The 14,344-nt window shown below is 37.4% G+C and overlaps 1 protein-coding gene across 4 annotated transcripts in view; it reads right to left on the bottom strand.

Annotated features, from left to right (window-relative positions):
* The window catches only part of BRWD3 (bromodomain and WD repeat domain containing 3), a 216,972-nt gene that overhangs the window by 84,313 nt on the left and 118,315 nt on the right, over positions 1–14,344 (bottom strand). For all 4 annotated transcript variants that reach the window (XM_059156493.1, XM_059156492.1, XM_059156494.1 and 1 more), the window contains one exon: positions 13,542–13,767. In XM_059156493.1, the coding sequence (XP_059012476.1) occupies positions 13,542–13,767 (226 nt within the window). The remainder of the gene's footprint in view (positions 1–13,541; positions 13,768–14,344) is intronic.

The raw sequence follows: 14,344 nt of genomic DNA on the forward strand, positions 1-14,344 counted from the left end.
AAATAAGATTAAAATGAAAATAAAACATATATCAAACAGTACTTATAAAGAACTTTTAAATTTTAATTTAATTTTTTCAGTGTTCCAAGATTCACTGTTTATGCACCACACATTGCTCCATGCAATATGTGCCCTCCTTAATATGCACCACAAGGCTCACCCATCCCCCCACCCCACTAAAACCCTCAGTTTGTTTCTCAGAGTCCACAGTCTCTCATGGTTTGTCTCCCCCTCTAATTTCCCCCAATTCACTTTTCCCTTCCTTCTCCTAATGTCCTCCATGTTATTCCTTATGGTCCACAAGTAAGTGAAACCATATAATTGACTTTCTCTGCTTGACTTATTTCACTCAGCATAATCTCCTCCAGTCCCCTCCATGTTGATACAAAAGTTGGATATTCATCCTTTCTGATGGCTGAGTAATATTCCATTGTATGTATGGACCATATCTTATTTATCCATTTGTCTGTTGAAGGGCATCTTGGCTCTTTCCAGTTTGGAGATTGTGGGCACGGCTGCTATGAACATTGGGGTACCTATGGCCTTTCTTTTCACTATATCTATATCTTTGGGGTAAATACCCAGTAGTGCAATTGCAGGGTAATATGGAAGCTCTAATTTTAATTTTTTGAGGAATCTTCACACTGTTTTCCGAAGTGGCTATACCAACTTCCATTCCCACCAACAGTGGAAGAGAGTTCCCCTTTCTCCACATCCTCTCCAACATTTGTTGTTTCCTGTCTTGTTAATCTTTGCTATTCTAACTGGTGTAAGGTGGTATCTCAATGTGGTTTTGATTTGAATTTCCCTGATGGCTAGTGATGATGCACATTTTTTCATGTGTCTGTTAGCCATTTGTATGTCTTCTTTGGAGAAGTGTCTGTTCATGTCTTCTACCCATTTTTTGACGTGATTATCTGGTGTGTGTGTGTTGAGTTTGAGAAGTTCTCTATAGATCTTGGATATCAGCCCTTTATCTGTAGTGTCATTTACAAATATCTTCTCCCATTCCGTGAGTTGCCTCTTTGTTTTATTGACAGTTTCCTTTGCTGTGCAGAAGATTTTTATCTTGGCATAGTCCCAAAATTTCATTTTCACTTTTGTTTCCCTCGCCTTTGGAGACGTGTCTTGAAAGCACTTGCTGTAGCCAATGCCGAAGGGCTGACTGCCTATGTTCTCCTCTAGGATTTTGATGGATTCCTGTCTCATGTTGATGTCTTTCATCTATTTTGAGTTTATCTTTGTTATGGTATAAGAGAATGGCCGAGTTTCATTCTTCTATATATAGCTGTCCAATTTTCTCAGCACCATTTATTGAAGAGACTGTCTTTTTTCCACTGTATATTTTTCCTGCTTTGTCGAAGATTACCTGACCATAGATTTGAAGAACTTTTAAACTGTTTGCTATGTCAGTTTGTGTGTATGTATGATGTAACAAATATCCCCAAATTAGCCATTATTAGGAAGGTCTTAAGGAATAATTATTAAATTATGAATTTCCAAATGTACTTTTTTGATGAAATATTCCAAGCAGAAAGTCCAGAGTAGAGATATGAGTAAAGTTTAAAGTTCAACTACAGATATAGAAAATGTTCTGCATCATTCTTTCATGAGAATTTCCTTTCCGAAATAAATCAAAAGGATTTATTTATTTCAAATACTATCTCTTTTGAAAACACCTCAGTATATTGATAATTACAGAAATTATTTCTATTTATACACTGAAACACAATGATTACATCTGAATACTTTATTTATTTCTATACTATTTTTTCTTTTAAAGATTTATATACCAGAGTGGGGAGGGAGAGGGGAGAGAAAGAGGGACAAAATCCACAAGCAGACCCTATGCTGAGTATGGAGCCACAGGGGGCTGGATTCTAGGTACCTTAGATCATGACTTGAGACAAAATCAAGAGTCAGATGCTCAATAAATTGAGCCACCCAGGCACCCTTATATTCTTTTTCTTAAATACATCTTAGACATGTTTTTCACCTTGTCCTCTAGGTGAAATGTGAAGATTATCTGCCCATCTCAGAGTGTGTCCCAGAGAGACAGGATACATGGAAAGACCTATATGAGAACAAAATAACTGGCAGCTGCCATTTCCCTCCCCATCAGCATAAGCACAGGGTCACCTATGGGAAACAGTATAGCACCAGAACTTACTACCTAAATTGCTTATACCACATCCTACCCCATTGTGCTCAGATGGAACTGACCTTCCACATCACACTTACCACAGTCCCAACACAACAGTTCTTTTCCCTCGGACCAGCCCAAACTCCTGCCAACACTGTATCTCCTGACCCAGGAGTTTTGCAGAACCTGGATTCCAGTGGCAGTGACAAAATACCCCATTTCACAAGAAGACCAGAGCACAAATAGTTAAAGCTGACCACAACAGGCCAAGGACCAAAACTGCTGAAAACAGGAAAAAACAGCATCTACAAAAGATGGGCCTAAAGAATAAAGTGGACAGCACACAACAGCAGAGTGCATGTACCACACGTTAGAAAAACTCACTGAAGTGCCAGGGCCTAGGGAAAAGGGGACACTACACTGAAGGGGACTGCAAGGATTTCTTCTTCAAAAGGTCAATACCCCCAAGAAGAGGAGACATAGCTGACTTTCCCAACACACAGAAACAGACACTGAGAGGCAAACAAAATGAGAAGTCAGAGGAACTTCTCCCAAATGAAGAAAGAGGACAAAGCCACAGCAAGAGGTCTAAGCAAAACAGATATAAGTAACATGTTTGACAGAGAATTTAAAGTAATGATTATAAAGATACATACTGGACTTGAGAAAAGAGTGGAAAACATAAGTGAGACACTTAAAAGATAAGGAATAATATGCCAGAGATAAAGGATTCAATAAACAAAATGAATAATACACTTAACAGAATGAGCAGCAGTCTGGAAGAAGCAGAGGAACAAATCAATGACCTAGATGACAATAATGGAAAGTAGTCAAGCTAAACAAAAGAGAGAAAAAAGAATTAGGTAAAAGAATTATGGAGGTCAGTGACTCCATCAAACATAATAAAATTCATATTATGGGAGTCCTAGAAGAAAGAAAGAAAGGGAGAAAAGAGGGCAGAGAATATATTAGAAGAATTAATAGCTGAATACTTCCCTAATCTGGGGGAGGAAACAGAAACCCAGATCCGGGAGACACAGAGAACCCCCAACAAAAAAAAAAAAAAAAAAAAAAAAAAAAAAAAGCAGATCCACATAAAGACATATTATAATTAAAATGGAAAAATACAGTGATAAATAAAAAGAAAATTAAGTCAGCAAAACAAAAGAAGACAGTTTCACATAAGGGAAATCCCTTAAGGCTATCAGCAGAATTTTTCAGCAGAAATGTACCAACAAAAAGGGAATGCCATGATATACTCATAGTGCTGAATGGGGAAAATCTTCGGGCAAGAGTACTCTATCAAGCAAGGTTATTTCAGAATAGGAAAGCTAAAGAGTTTATCAGACAAATAAAAACTAATGGAGTTAATGACCAATAAATCAGCTCTGTAAGAAATATTAAAAAGAATCTTGAGTGGAAAGGAAAGACCATTAAGTGACAGTATCAAGTAGGAAATACAAAAGCAGTGAAAATGAATACTTCTGTAAGAAATCAGTCAAGGAAAACACAAAATAAAGGAACACCATGTACCTAAAATGTGGGCAGTAAAGAATGGGTTGACTCTTAAATGACTTTCAACTTAATATAGATATCTAAAAGATGGTGGTGTAGTAGGTAGACCCTGGACTTGTCTCATTCCTCAAATACAACTAGACAACTATCAAATCACTCTGAATACCCAAGAAATAAACCTGAGGACTGACATAACAAACTCCACAAAGAGAGGGAGAGAAGAGGCACATCAAGAAAGATAGTTGAGTGTTGGGGCGCCTGGGTGGCTCAGTGGGTTAGGCCGCTGCCTTCGGCTTGGGTCATGATCGCAGGGTCCTGGGATCGAGCCCTGCATCGGGCTCCTCTGCTCAGCCGGGAGCCTGCTTCCTTCTCTCTCTCTCTGCCTGCCTCTCTGCCTGCTTGTGATCTCTCTCTGTCAAATAAATAAATAAAATCTTTTAAAAAAAAAGAAAGATAGTTGAGTGTGAAGACATGGTTTGGGGGAGAAACAGAATGGGTGCTCTGAGGAAAGGGAGTGTTGGTCACAGGGAAAGGTAGAAGAGTGAGGAGCACACAGGGAAATAGCAAGAACATTTCCCCAGTCACTGGCTGGGAAAATAAGAAGGGCTGATTTTGTGAGATTTTGCAACCAGCGGGGTTTGAAGATGGAGGTTTAAAAGTTGGTGGACCTGGCTGAGATAGAGCCCTGAGGGCACTGTGTTGCTCCTGGAGATTAGGTAGGCAAACAACTCTGGGGCAAACAGCATGAAAACTGCAACTGAAAAACACCAGGATACACTGGGAGAGATTATTTGCTCTTTTCAGAGTGCTTCTCTGAGAGCAGCAAGCAGAGACACCTCTCCTGGGACAAAAGAGCTGGCTGGCACCACTTCCCTCCCCTGCCCCTCACATAAACATAAGCTACCTTCAGTAAACAGTAAAGTGCCAATGCTGGCTGCCCAACTTGCTTACACCAGGACCCACACCCTTGCACTCTGTCCTTCTAGGAAAAGATTGCCTCGGTCCTAGCACAGCAGGCCCCTTGCCCAGAAGACCAGCAGAAATCCCTGCACACACCACAACTCCTGAGCAAGGAGTTCTGCAAGGCTTCAGTTCTAGTAGAAGTACCACCAAGTCTCATTTAACAAGCAGAACAGAGCACACATAATTAAAACACACCACACTCTGGCCAAGGTACAAACACTGCCCACCACAGGCAAGGAAAACCTCTGAAGAGGAATGGTCTGAAGGACAGGGCAACTGAAACACAGCAGCAGAGTACACTCAGCACACACCAGAGACATTCCTTGAAGCACCAGGCCTTGGACACTTTATGACTTCTTCATAAACCCATAATTCTCAGGAGCAGGAAGCAATAACAGGCTTTTCTAACACAGAGAAGTAGACAGAGACTTGGAAAAAATGCCAAGATGGAGGAATTCAAACATAAGATAAGGTAATGGCCAGAGATTTAAGAAAAACAGAAATAAGTAATAGGAAGATGGAGAATTTGAAGCAACAGTCATAAGGATAATCACTGGGCTTGAGAAAAGCCTGGAAGACCTTGGGGAGGCCCTTAACCCAGAGATAAAAGGGTTAAAGAACTGTTAGAAACAAAGAATGCAGTAATTGAGATTCTAAACAAACTGGGTGCAATGAAGTTAATATAGACAGCTACATGCACAAGTGATTCTACATAAACCTAATGATAACCACAAATCAAAAAAACATTAATAGATAGGCAAAGAATAAAGAGAAAGGAATTCAAATACATTACCAAAGCAAATCAGCAAAACTTAAAGAAAGATAAGAGAGGATCAAGAAAAACCTTCAAAATAACCACAATACAAGTAATAAAATAGCAATACTACATATCTATCAATAATAACTTTGATGTAAATGTAAATGGACTAAATGCTCCAATCAAAAGACACAGGGTGACAGAATACACTTAAAAAAAAAAAAAGAGTTATCTATATACTATTTACTGGAGACTCACTTTAGACCTAAAGATAGATGCAGACTGAAAGTGAGGAGACCAAAAAACAATTATCATGCAAATGCATGTGAAAAGAAAGCTGTAGTAGCAATATTTACATCAGAAAATACAGATTTTGAAACAAAGACTATAACAAGAGACAAAGAAGGACTCTATATAATAACAAAGGGGACAATCTACTACAAAGAATGATTGTAAATATTTACACATCCAACATGGGAGCACTAAATACATAAAACAGTTAATAACAAACATAAAGGAACCAATCAATAATAATAAAGCAATAGTAGGGAACTTTAATATACTACTTACATCTAAACATAATTAAGAAACAAACAATGACACAGTGCACCGGGTGGATTTAACAGATATATTTAGAACATCCCATCTTAAAACAGCAGAATACACCTTCCTTTCATATGCACACAGAACATTCTCCAGAAGAGATCAAATATTATGCCAGAAAGAGAGTCTCATCAAATTCAAAGAGATTTAAGTCATACCATGCATATTTTTAATGACAAAGCTATGAAAGTGAAGTTTAACACAAGAAAAAATCTGGAAGACCACAAATACATGGAGGTTAAATAACATGCTACTAAACAATTAATGGATTAACCATGAAATGAATGAAGAAATACAAAAGTACATGGAAATAATGAAAATGAAAACACAATGGTCCAAAAGCTTTGGGATGTAGGAAAAATGGTTCTAAATGGGAACTTTATACCTATACAGGACTTACTCAAGAAGCAAGAAAAACATCAAAAAAACAACTTACCCTTATATCTAAAGGAGTTACAAAAAATACTAAACTACCTAAAACCAGCAGAAGGTAGGAACTAACAAAAAGTAGAGCAGAAATAAATGACATAGAAACTAAAGAAACAGTAGAACAGATCAAAGAAACCAGGAACTGTTTCTCTGAAAGATAAACAAATTTATAAACCTCTAGCCAGACTCATCAAAAAACAACCAAAAAAGACACAAATAAATAAAATAAGCATGGTGGTGGGTATTATGGAAGGCACGTATTTCATGGAGCACTGGGTGTGGTGCATAAACAGTGAACTTTGAAACACTGAAAACAAACAAATTAATAAATAAATAAATAAAATTGCTAAGGAAAGAGGAAAAATAGCAACCACACCACATAAGTACAATTAGAATATTATGAAAAACTATTCGCCAATAACAACGTAGAAGAAATGGATAACTTCCTAGAAAAATACAAACTATGAAAGCAGAAGCTGGAAGAAATAGAAAATGTGAATAGACTGTCAGCGAGAAGGTTGAATCAGTAATCAAAAAACACCCAAAGAACAAAAGTCCAGGACAAGAAGGCTTCACAGGTGACTTCTACCAAACATTTAAAGAAGAGTTAATATCTATTCCTCTCAAAGTATTCCATAAAATAAAAGAGGAAGAAAAATTTCCAGAATTATTCTATGAGCCCAGAAATATCCTGATAACTAAAAACATGCAAAAATCCTCAACAAAATACTAACAAACAGAATCCAGCAATCAAGTAGGATCTCCTTCTTGGCTGCAGTGGTGGTTCAGTATTCACAAATCAATGAATGTGATACATCACATTAATAAATGAAAGGATGACCTGGGGAATTCTACCAAACTTTCAAAGAAGAAATAACACCTATTCTCCTAAAGCTGTTTCAAAAAACTGATGCAGAAGGAAAACTTCCAGAATCTTTTTATGAAGCCAGCATTACCCTGATCCCCAAACCAGGCAAAGACCCCAAAACAAAGAATTTCAGACCAATATCACTGGTGAATAAGCATGCTAAGATTCTCAACAAGATCCTAGCAAATAGGATCTAACTGCACATTAAAAAGATTATCCACCATGACCAGGTGGGATTCATTCCAGGGTTACAAGGATGGTTCAACATTCACAAATCAATCAATGTGATAGAACAAATCAATAGAGAAGAGAGAAGAACCACATGGTCCTCTCAATTGATGCAGAAAAAGCATTTGACAAAATCCAGCATCCGTTCCTGATTAAAACGCTTCAAAGTATAGGGATAGAGGAAACATTCCTGAACTTCATCAAATCTATCTATGAAAGACCCACAGCAAATATCATCCTCAATGGGAAAAAGCTCACAGCCTTCCCATTGAGATCAGGAACACGACAAGGATGCCCACTCTCAACACTCTTGTTCAACTGAGTATTAGAAGTCCTAGCAACATCAATCAGACAACAAAGAGAAATAAAAGGTATCCAAATTGGCAATGAAGAAGTCAAACTCTCTCTCTTTGCAGATGACATGACACTTTATATGGACAACCCAAAAGACTGCACCCCCAAATTACTAGAACTCACACAGCAATTCAGTAACATGGCAGGATACAAAGTCAATGTACAGAAATCAGTGGCTTTCTTATATACTAACAATGAAAATACAGAAAGGGAAATTAGAGAATCGATGCCATTTACTATAGCACCAAGAACCTGGGAATAAACCTAATCAAAGAGGTAAAGGATCTGTACTCGAGGAACTACAGAACACTCATGAAAGAAATTGAAGAAGACAAAAAAAGATGGAAGACCATTCCATGCTCTCAGATTGGAAGAATAAACATTGTTAAAATGTCTATACTGCCTAGAGCAATCTATACTTTTAATGCCATTCTGATCAAAATTCCACCGGTATTTTTCAAAGAGCTGGAGCAAATAATCCTAAAATTTGTATGGAATCAGAAGAGACCCCCAATTGCTAAAAAAATGCTGAAAAACAAAAATAAAACTGGCGGCATCATGTTACCTGATTTCAAGCTTTACTACAAAGCTGTGATCACCAAGACAGCATGGTACTGGCATAAAAACAGACACATAGACCAGTGTAACAGAGAGTCCAGATATGAACCCTCAATTCTATGGTCAAATAGTCTTCGACAAAGCAGGAAAAAATATACAGTGGAAAAAAGACAGTCTCTTCAATAAATGGTGCTGGGAAAATTGGACAGGCATATGTAGAAGAATGAAACTCGACCATTCTCTTACAATGCACACAAAGATAAACTCAAAATGGATAAAAGACCTCAACATGAGACAGGAATCCATCAGAATCCTAGAGGAGAACATAGGCAGTAATCTCTTCGATATCAGCCACAGCAACTTCTTTCAAGATATGTCTCCAAAGGCAAAGGAAACAAAAGCGAAAATGAACTTTTGGGACTTCATCAAGATCAAAAGCTTCTGCACAACAAAGGAAGCTGTCAACAAAACAAAAAGGCAACCCACGGAATGGGAGAAGATACTTGCAAATGACAGCACTGACAAAGGTTGATATCCAGGATCTATAAAGAACTCCTCAAACTCAACACACACAAAACAGACAATCATATCAAAAAATGGGCAGAAGATATGAACAGACACTTCTCCAATGAAGACATACAAATGGCTATCAGACACATGAAAAAATGTTCATCATCACTAGCCATCAGGGAGATTCAAATTAAAACCACATTGAGATACCATCTCACACAAGTTAGAATGGCCAAAATTAGCAAGACAGGAAACAACGTGTGTTGGAGAGGATGTGGAGAAAGGGGAACCCTCTTACACTGTTGGTGGGAATTCAAGTTGGTGTAGCCACTTTGGAAAACAGTGTGGAGATTCCTTAAGAAATTAAAAATAGAGCTTCCCTATGACCCTGCAATTGCACTACTGGGTATTTACTCCAAAGATACAGATGTAGTGAAAAGAAGGGCCATCTGTACCCCAATGTTTATAGCAGCAATGACCACGGTCGCCAAACTGTGGAAAGAACCAAGATGCCCTTCAACGGACGAATGGATAAGGAAGATATGGTCCATGTACACTATGGAGTATTATGCTTGTATCAGAATGGATGAATACCCAACTTTTGTAGTAACATGGCCGGGACTGGAAGAGATCATGCTGAGTGAAATAAGTCAAGCAGAGAGAGTCAATTATCATATGGTTTCACTTATTTGTGGAGCATAACGAATAACATGGAGGACATGGGGAGATGGAGAGGAGAAGGGAGTTGAGGGAAATTGGTAGGCGAGATGAACCATGAGAGACTATAGAGTCTGAAAAACAATCTGAGGGTTTTGAATGGGCAGGGGTGGGTGGTTGTGGGAGCCAGGTGGTGGTTATTATGGAGGGCACGTATTGCATGGAGCACTGGGTGTGGTGCAAAAACAATGAATTCTATTGCCCTGAAAAGAAAAATAAAATAAAATAAATAATAAATGAAAGGATGAGAACCATATGATCCTTTCAATAGATGGAGAGAATACATTTGATATAGTATAACAGACATTTATGATAAAAACTCTCAACAAAGTAGGGATAGAGGGGACATGCCTGAACATCATGAAGGCTGTACACAAAAACAACAACAACAACAACAACAACAAAACACAAAACAAAAAACCAGCTAATATAATCATTGATGGGGAAAAACTGAGAGCTTTCCCCTTACAGTAAGGAACTAGAAAATTGTATCTGCTCTCACCACTTTTATTCAAGATGGTACTGGAATCCTAGCCATAGCTATTAGATCATACACAAAAAATATAAGGCATGCAAATTGGTAAGGAAGAAGTTAACTGTTCACTATCTGCAGAAAACCCACTATATAGAAAACCCTAAAAACTGTGCCAATAAGCTACTGGCACTGACATATGAATTCAGGAGTCATGGGATAGAAAATGTGCAGAAATCTACTACATTTCTATATACTTATAATGAAGCACAGAAAGAGAATTTAGGAAAAAAAATCACAATGAAAATGATACCAAAAATAATGTTACCTAGGAGTAAATCTATAACAAAAGAGGTGAAAGACCTATCCTCTGAAAACTATAAAACACTGATGACAGTAATTGAAGATGACACCAAGAATTGGAAAGACATCCATGCTTATGGATTAGAAGAACAAATATTTAAGAATGTCTATACTGGGGAGCCTGGGTGGCTCAGTCCATTAAATGGCTGACTCTTGATTTCAGTTCAGGTCATGATCTCAGGGTCCGAGGATTGAACCCTGAGCTAGGCTCCATGTCAGCAGGAAGTATGCTTGGGAGTTCTTTCTCCCTCTGCCCTTCTCGCCTCTCTCTTTCTCTCATAAGTAAACACATCTTTTAAAAAAATTTTAAAAGACCTAAATGCAAATTCTGAAAACATAAAAATCCTAGAAGAGAGTATAGGCAATGATTTCTCTGATATCAGACATAGTAACATTTTTGTAGATAGGTCTCCTGTGGCAAGGGAAATAAAAGCCAAAATAAATTATTGGTACTGCATCAAAATAGAAAAGTTCTGCACAGCAAAGGAAACAATCAACAAAACTAAACATTATCCTACTGAGTGGGAGAAAATATTTGCCAAGGACATACCAATAAACAGTATCTAAAATACATAAGGAACTTAGCTAAATCAACACTCAAAACCAAATAATCCAATTAAAATATAGGCAGAAGAAATAAACAGACATTTCTCCAAAGAAGACATCTGAACTTCCAGTCAGAATGACAAAAATTAATGAGGTAGGAAACAATAAATGTTGGAGAGGATGTGGAGACAGGGGAACCCTCTTACACTGTTGGTGGGAATGTAAGTTGGTACAGGCACTTTGAAAAACAGTACAGAAGTTAATCAAAAAGTTAAAAATAGAGCTACCCTATGACCCAGCAATTGCACTACTGGATATTTACCCCAAAAGTATAGATGTGGTGAAAAGAAGGGGCACATGCACCCTAATGTTCATAGCAGCAATGTCCACAATAGTCAAACTGTGGAAGGAGCCGAGATGATCTTCAACAGGTGAAAAGATAAAGAAGATGTGGTCCATATATACAATGGAATATTATTCAGCCATCAGAAAGGATGAATACCCACCATTTACATCAATATGAATGGAACTGGAGGGGATTATGTTAAGTGAAATAAGCAGAGAAAGACAATTATCACATAGTTTTACTCATATGTGGAACATAAGGAATAGCATGGAGGATATTAGGGGAAGGAAAGGAAAACTGAAAGGGGGGACATCAAATAGGGAGACAAACCATGAGAGACTATGGACTCTAGGAAATAATCTGAGGGCTTTAGAGGGGAGGGGGTGGGAGGATGGGTTAGCCCCATGATGGTTACTAAGGAGGGCATGTTTTATAATGAGCACTGGGTGTTATACACAAATAATAAACCATGGAACACTATATCAAAAACTAATGATGTACTGTATGGTGTCTAACATAACATAATAAAAAAATAAGACGTCCAAATGGCCAACAGACACATGAAAAGATGCTCAACCTCACAATCAAGGAAGTGCAAATCCAAACTACAACGAGATACCACCACACACTCTTCAGAATGGCTAAAATCAAAAACAAAAGAAACATCAAGTGTTAGCAAGGATGTGGAGGAAAAGGATCCCTTTTGTGCCTTTGGTGGGAATTCAAACTGGTGTAGTTACTGTGGAAACAGTAACGAGGTTCCTCAAAAAATTAAAAATAGTGGGGCACCTGGGTGGCATAGTCAGATAAGTGTCTGACTCTTGATTTTAGCTCAGGTCATCATCTCAGGATCATGAAATGGAGTCCAGTGTTGGGCTCTGCACTCAGCGGGGAGTCTGTCTGAGACTTTCTCTCTTTCTGCCCCTCCCCGCGCTTGTGCTCTCTTTCTCTTTCTCTCTCAAATAAATAAATCTTCTTTAAAAAGTTAAAAATAGAAGTACCCTAAGATCCAGTAACCACACCACTGGGTATTCACCCAAAAAACACAAAAGGCCAATTTGAAATGATGCATGTATGTTTATAGCAGCATTATTTATAATAGCCAATATACAGAAGCAGCCCAAGTGTCCATCAAGAGGTGAAAGGATAAAGATATAGTATACATACACACACATACACACATACACACACAAATGCACAATGGAATATTACTCAGCCATTAAAAAAAAAATGAAATCTTGCCATTTGCAATGACAGGGATAGAGCTAGAGAATGTAATGTTAATTGAAATAAGTCAGTCAGAGAAAGACAAATACTGTATTACTTCATTCATATGTGGAATTTCAGAAACAAAAAAAAATGAGCAAAGGAAAAAAGAGAGAGAACGAGTCAAGCCAGGAAATAGTCTCTTAACTATAATGAAAAAGCTGATTGTTAGTAGAGGGGAGTTGGGTGGGGTGTGGGTCAAACAGGTGACAGGGATTAAGGTGTGCACTTGTGGTGATGAGCACAGGACTATACAAGGAATTGCTGAATAACTATATAGTATATAGTATGCTGAAACAAATGTAACAATGTATGTTAACCATACTGGAATTAAAATTTGAAAAAGAAGAGTTGCTTTGACAGGGGCTAGCATAGTTCAGTGTCTTATTCTAGTATCCTTACATCATGTATCATGCTCATCACTGCTTCCTTTACATCCTTCAGAAGTGACTGTTATTTAAACACTAAATAATTCTTTGCATTTCATACAAGAGAATGGGTAAATGGCCATATCCTAGTTTATAGTTTTTGAAATTTCTTTATCTTTGGTCTATTAACTACAGACTGTCAAATTAAAATACCAATAATATGAGCAGTGGAATTTCACCAATGAGAAAAGCTTGACACATTAAAGTTTGTAAATTTAATGTTCAGGGTTCTAAGGAAGCAGGTCAATACATTTTCTGCTTGAGCACATGCCTATTGTCTTAATCCATTTTTCTGTGTTTAAGTGACATAAAAAATATAAAACTACTCTGGTAAGTACTATAAAACTGCAAATTAATAGATTAGGTAAAATATATTATAACTTACTACAGAGTTTAGCAAGGGACATATAGAGAGAACAGCAGCAAGTGTAACATTTTGTAAAATGTTTTACATTTAATTTTGGAAATAACATACCATTAGCCACATATCCCAGCTGTGGTATAAGTTGTTCATCTTTACAATTTTCCCGTCCTGGTACTAGTCTTTGGAATTTTGTAGGATGAGGATTGCCATCAACATCCACCAAGAATGGGGGAGGCATGAGGTGAGGAGCTTGTTGGGTTTGTTCATCCAGTACATAGTTGTTGGCATCACGGATAAGGGGTCGATAATCCGTGTGGAAGAACATCTGATCTGGAATCTTTATGACAGATTTTAAGTATTTAACATGCATAGGGAATTAATTTTTATTCCTAGAGAGAGTGCATTTTTCAAATCAGACACTTTTTTTACATCCTCTTATAGCCCTCTATTGCTTTGTGCTCCCTCCAGGTAGAAATGAATCACCTAAATGTTAATCTTATCTCTTCTCCACAAAAATCCTATAATCGGTATTACTTTCTGGCCCTATATGTATTTCTCCAATTAGCACATGAAGGAGAGCAATAACACAGTGGTTAAAGTTAGTTATTTTCGTTTAAGTTGCAAACATCATACAAACTATTACAGCTATTTTTATTGCTTAAATATACCCAAGTAAGGATAGATGGGAGTATAATATAAATGGCAAAGCAGGTAAGTACAAAATACATAAAAAATACTCAAAGATGTTATAAGTATTGAGCTAAAAATGATTCTGAGTTCTCTTCCAACTTTAAGAATCTATAATCTATTTCAAATTCATAGCTAATAAAATATAAAGAACCAATTAAATTAGCTTCCAAAGTATTTTAACAAGATGACTAATAAAGTGGCCAAGCAAGAAAATTAACATTTTG

This window comes from Mustela lutreola, chromosome X, assembly GCF_030435805.1.
Source record: "Mustela lutreola isolate mMusLut2 chromosome X, mMusLut2.pri, whole genome shotgun sequence".
Classification (NCBI taxonomy): domain Eukaryota; kingdom Metazoa; phylum Chordata; class Mammalia; order Carnivora; family Mustelidae; genus Mustela; species Mustela lutreola.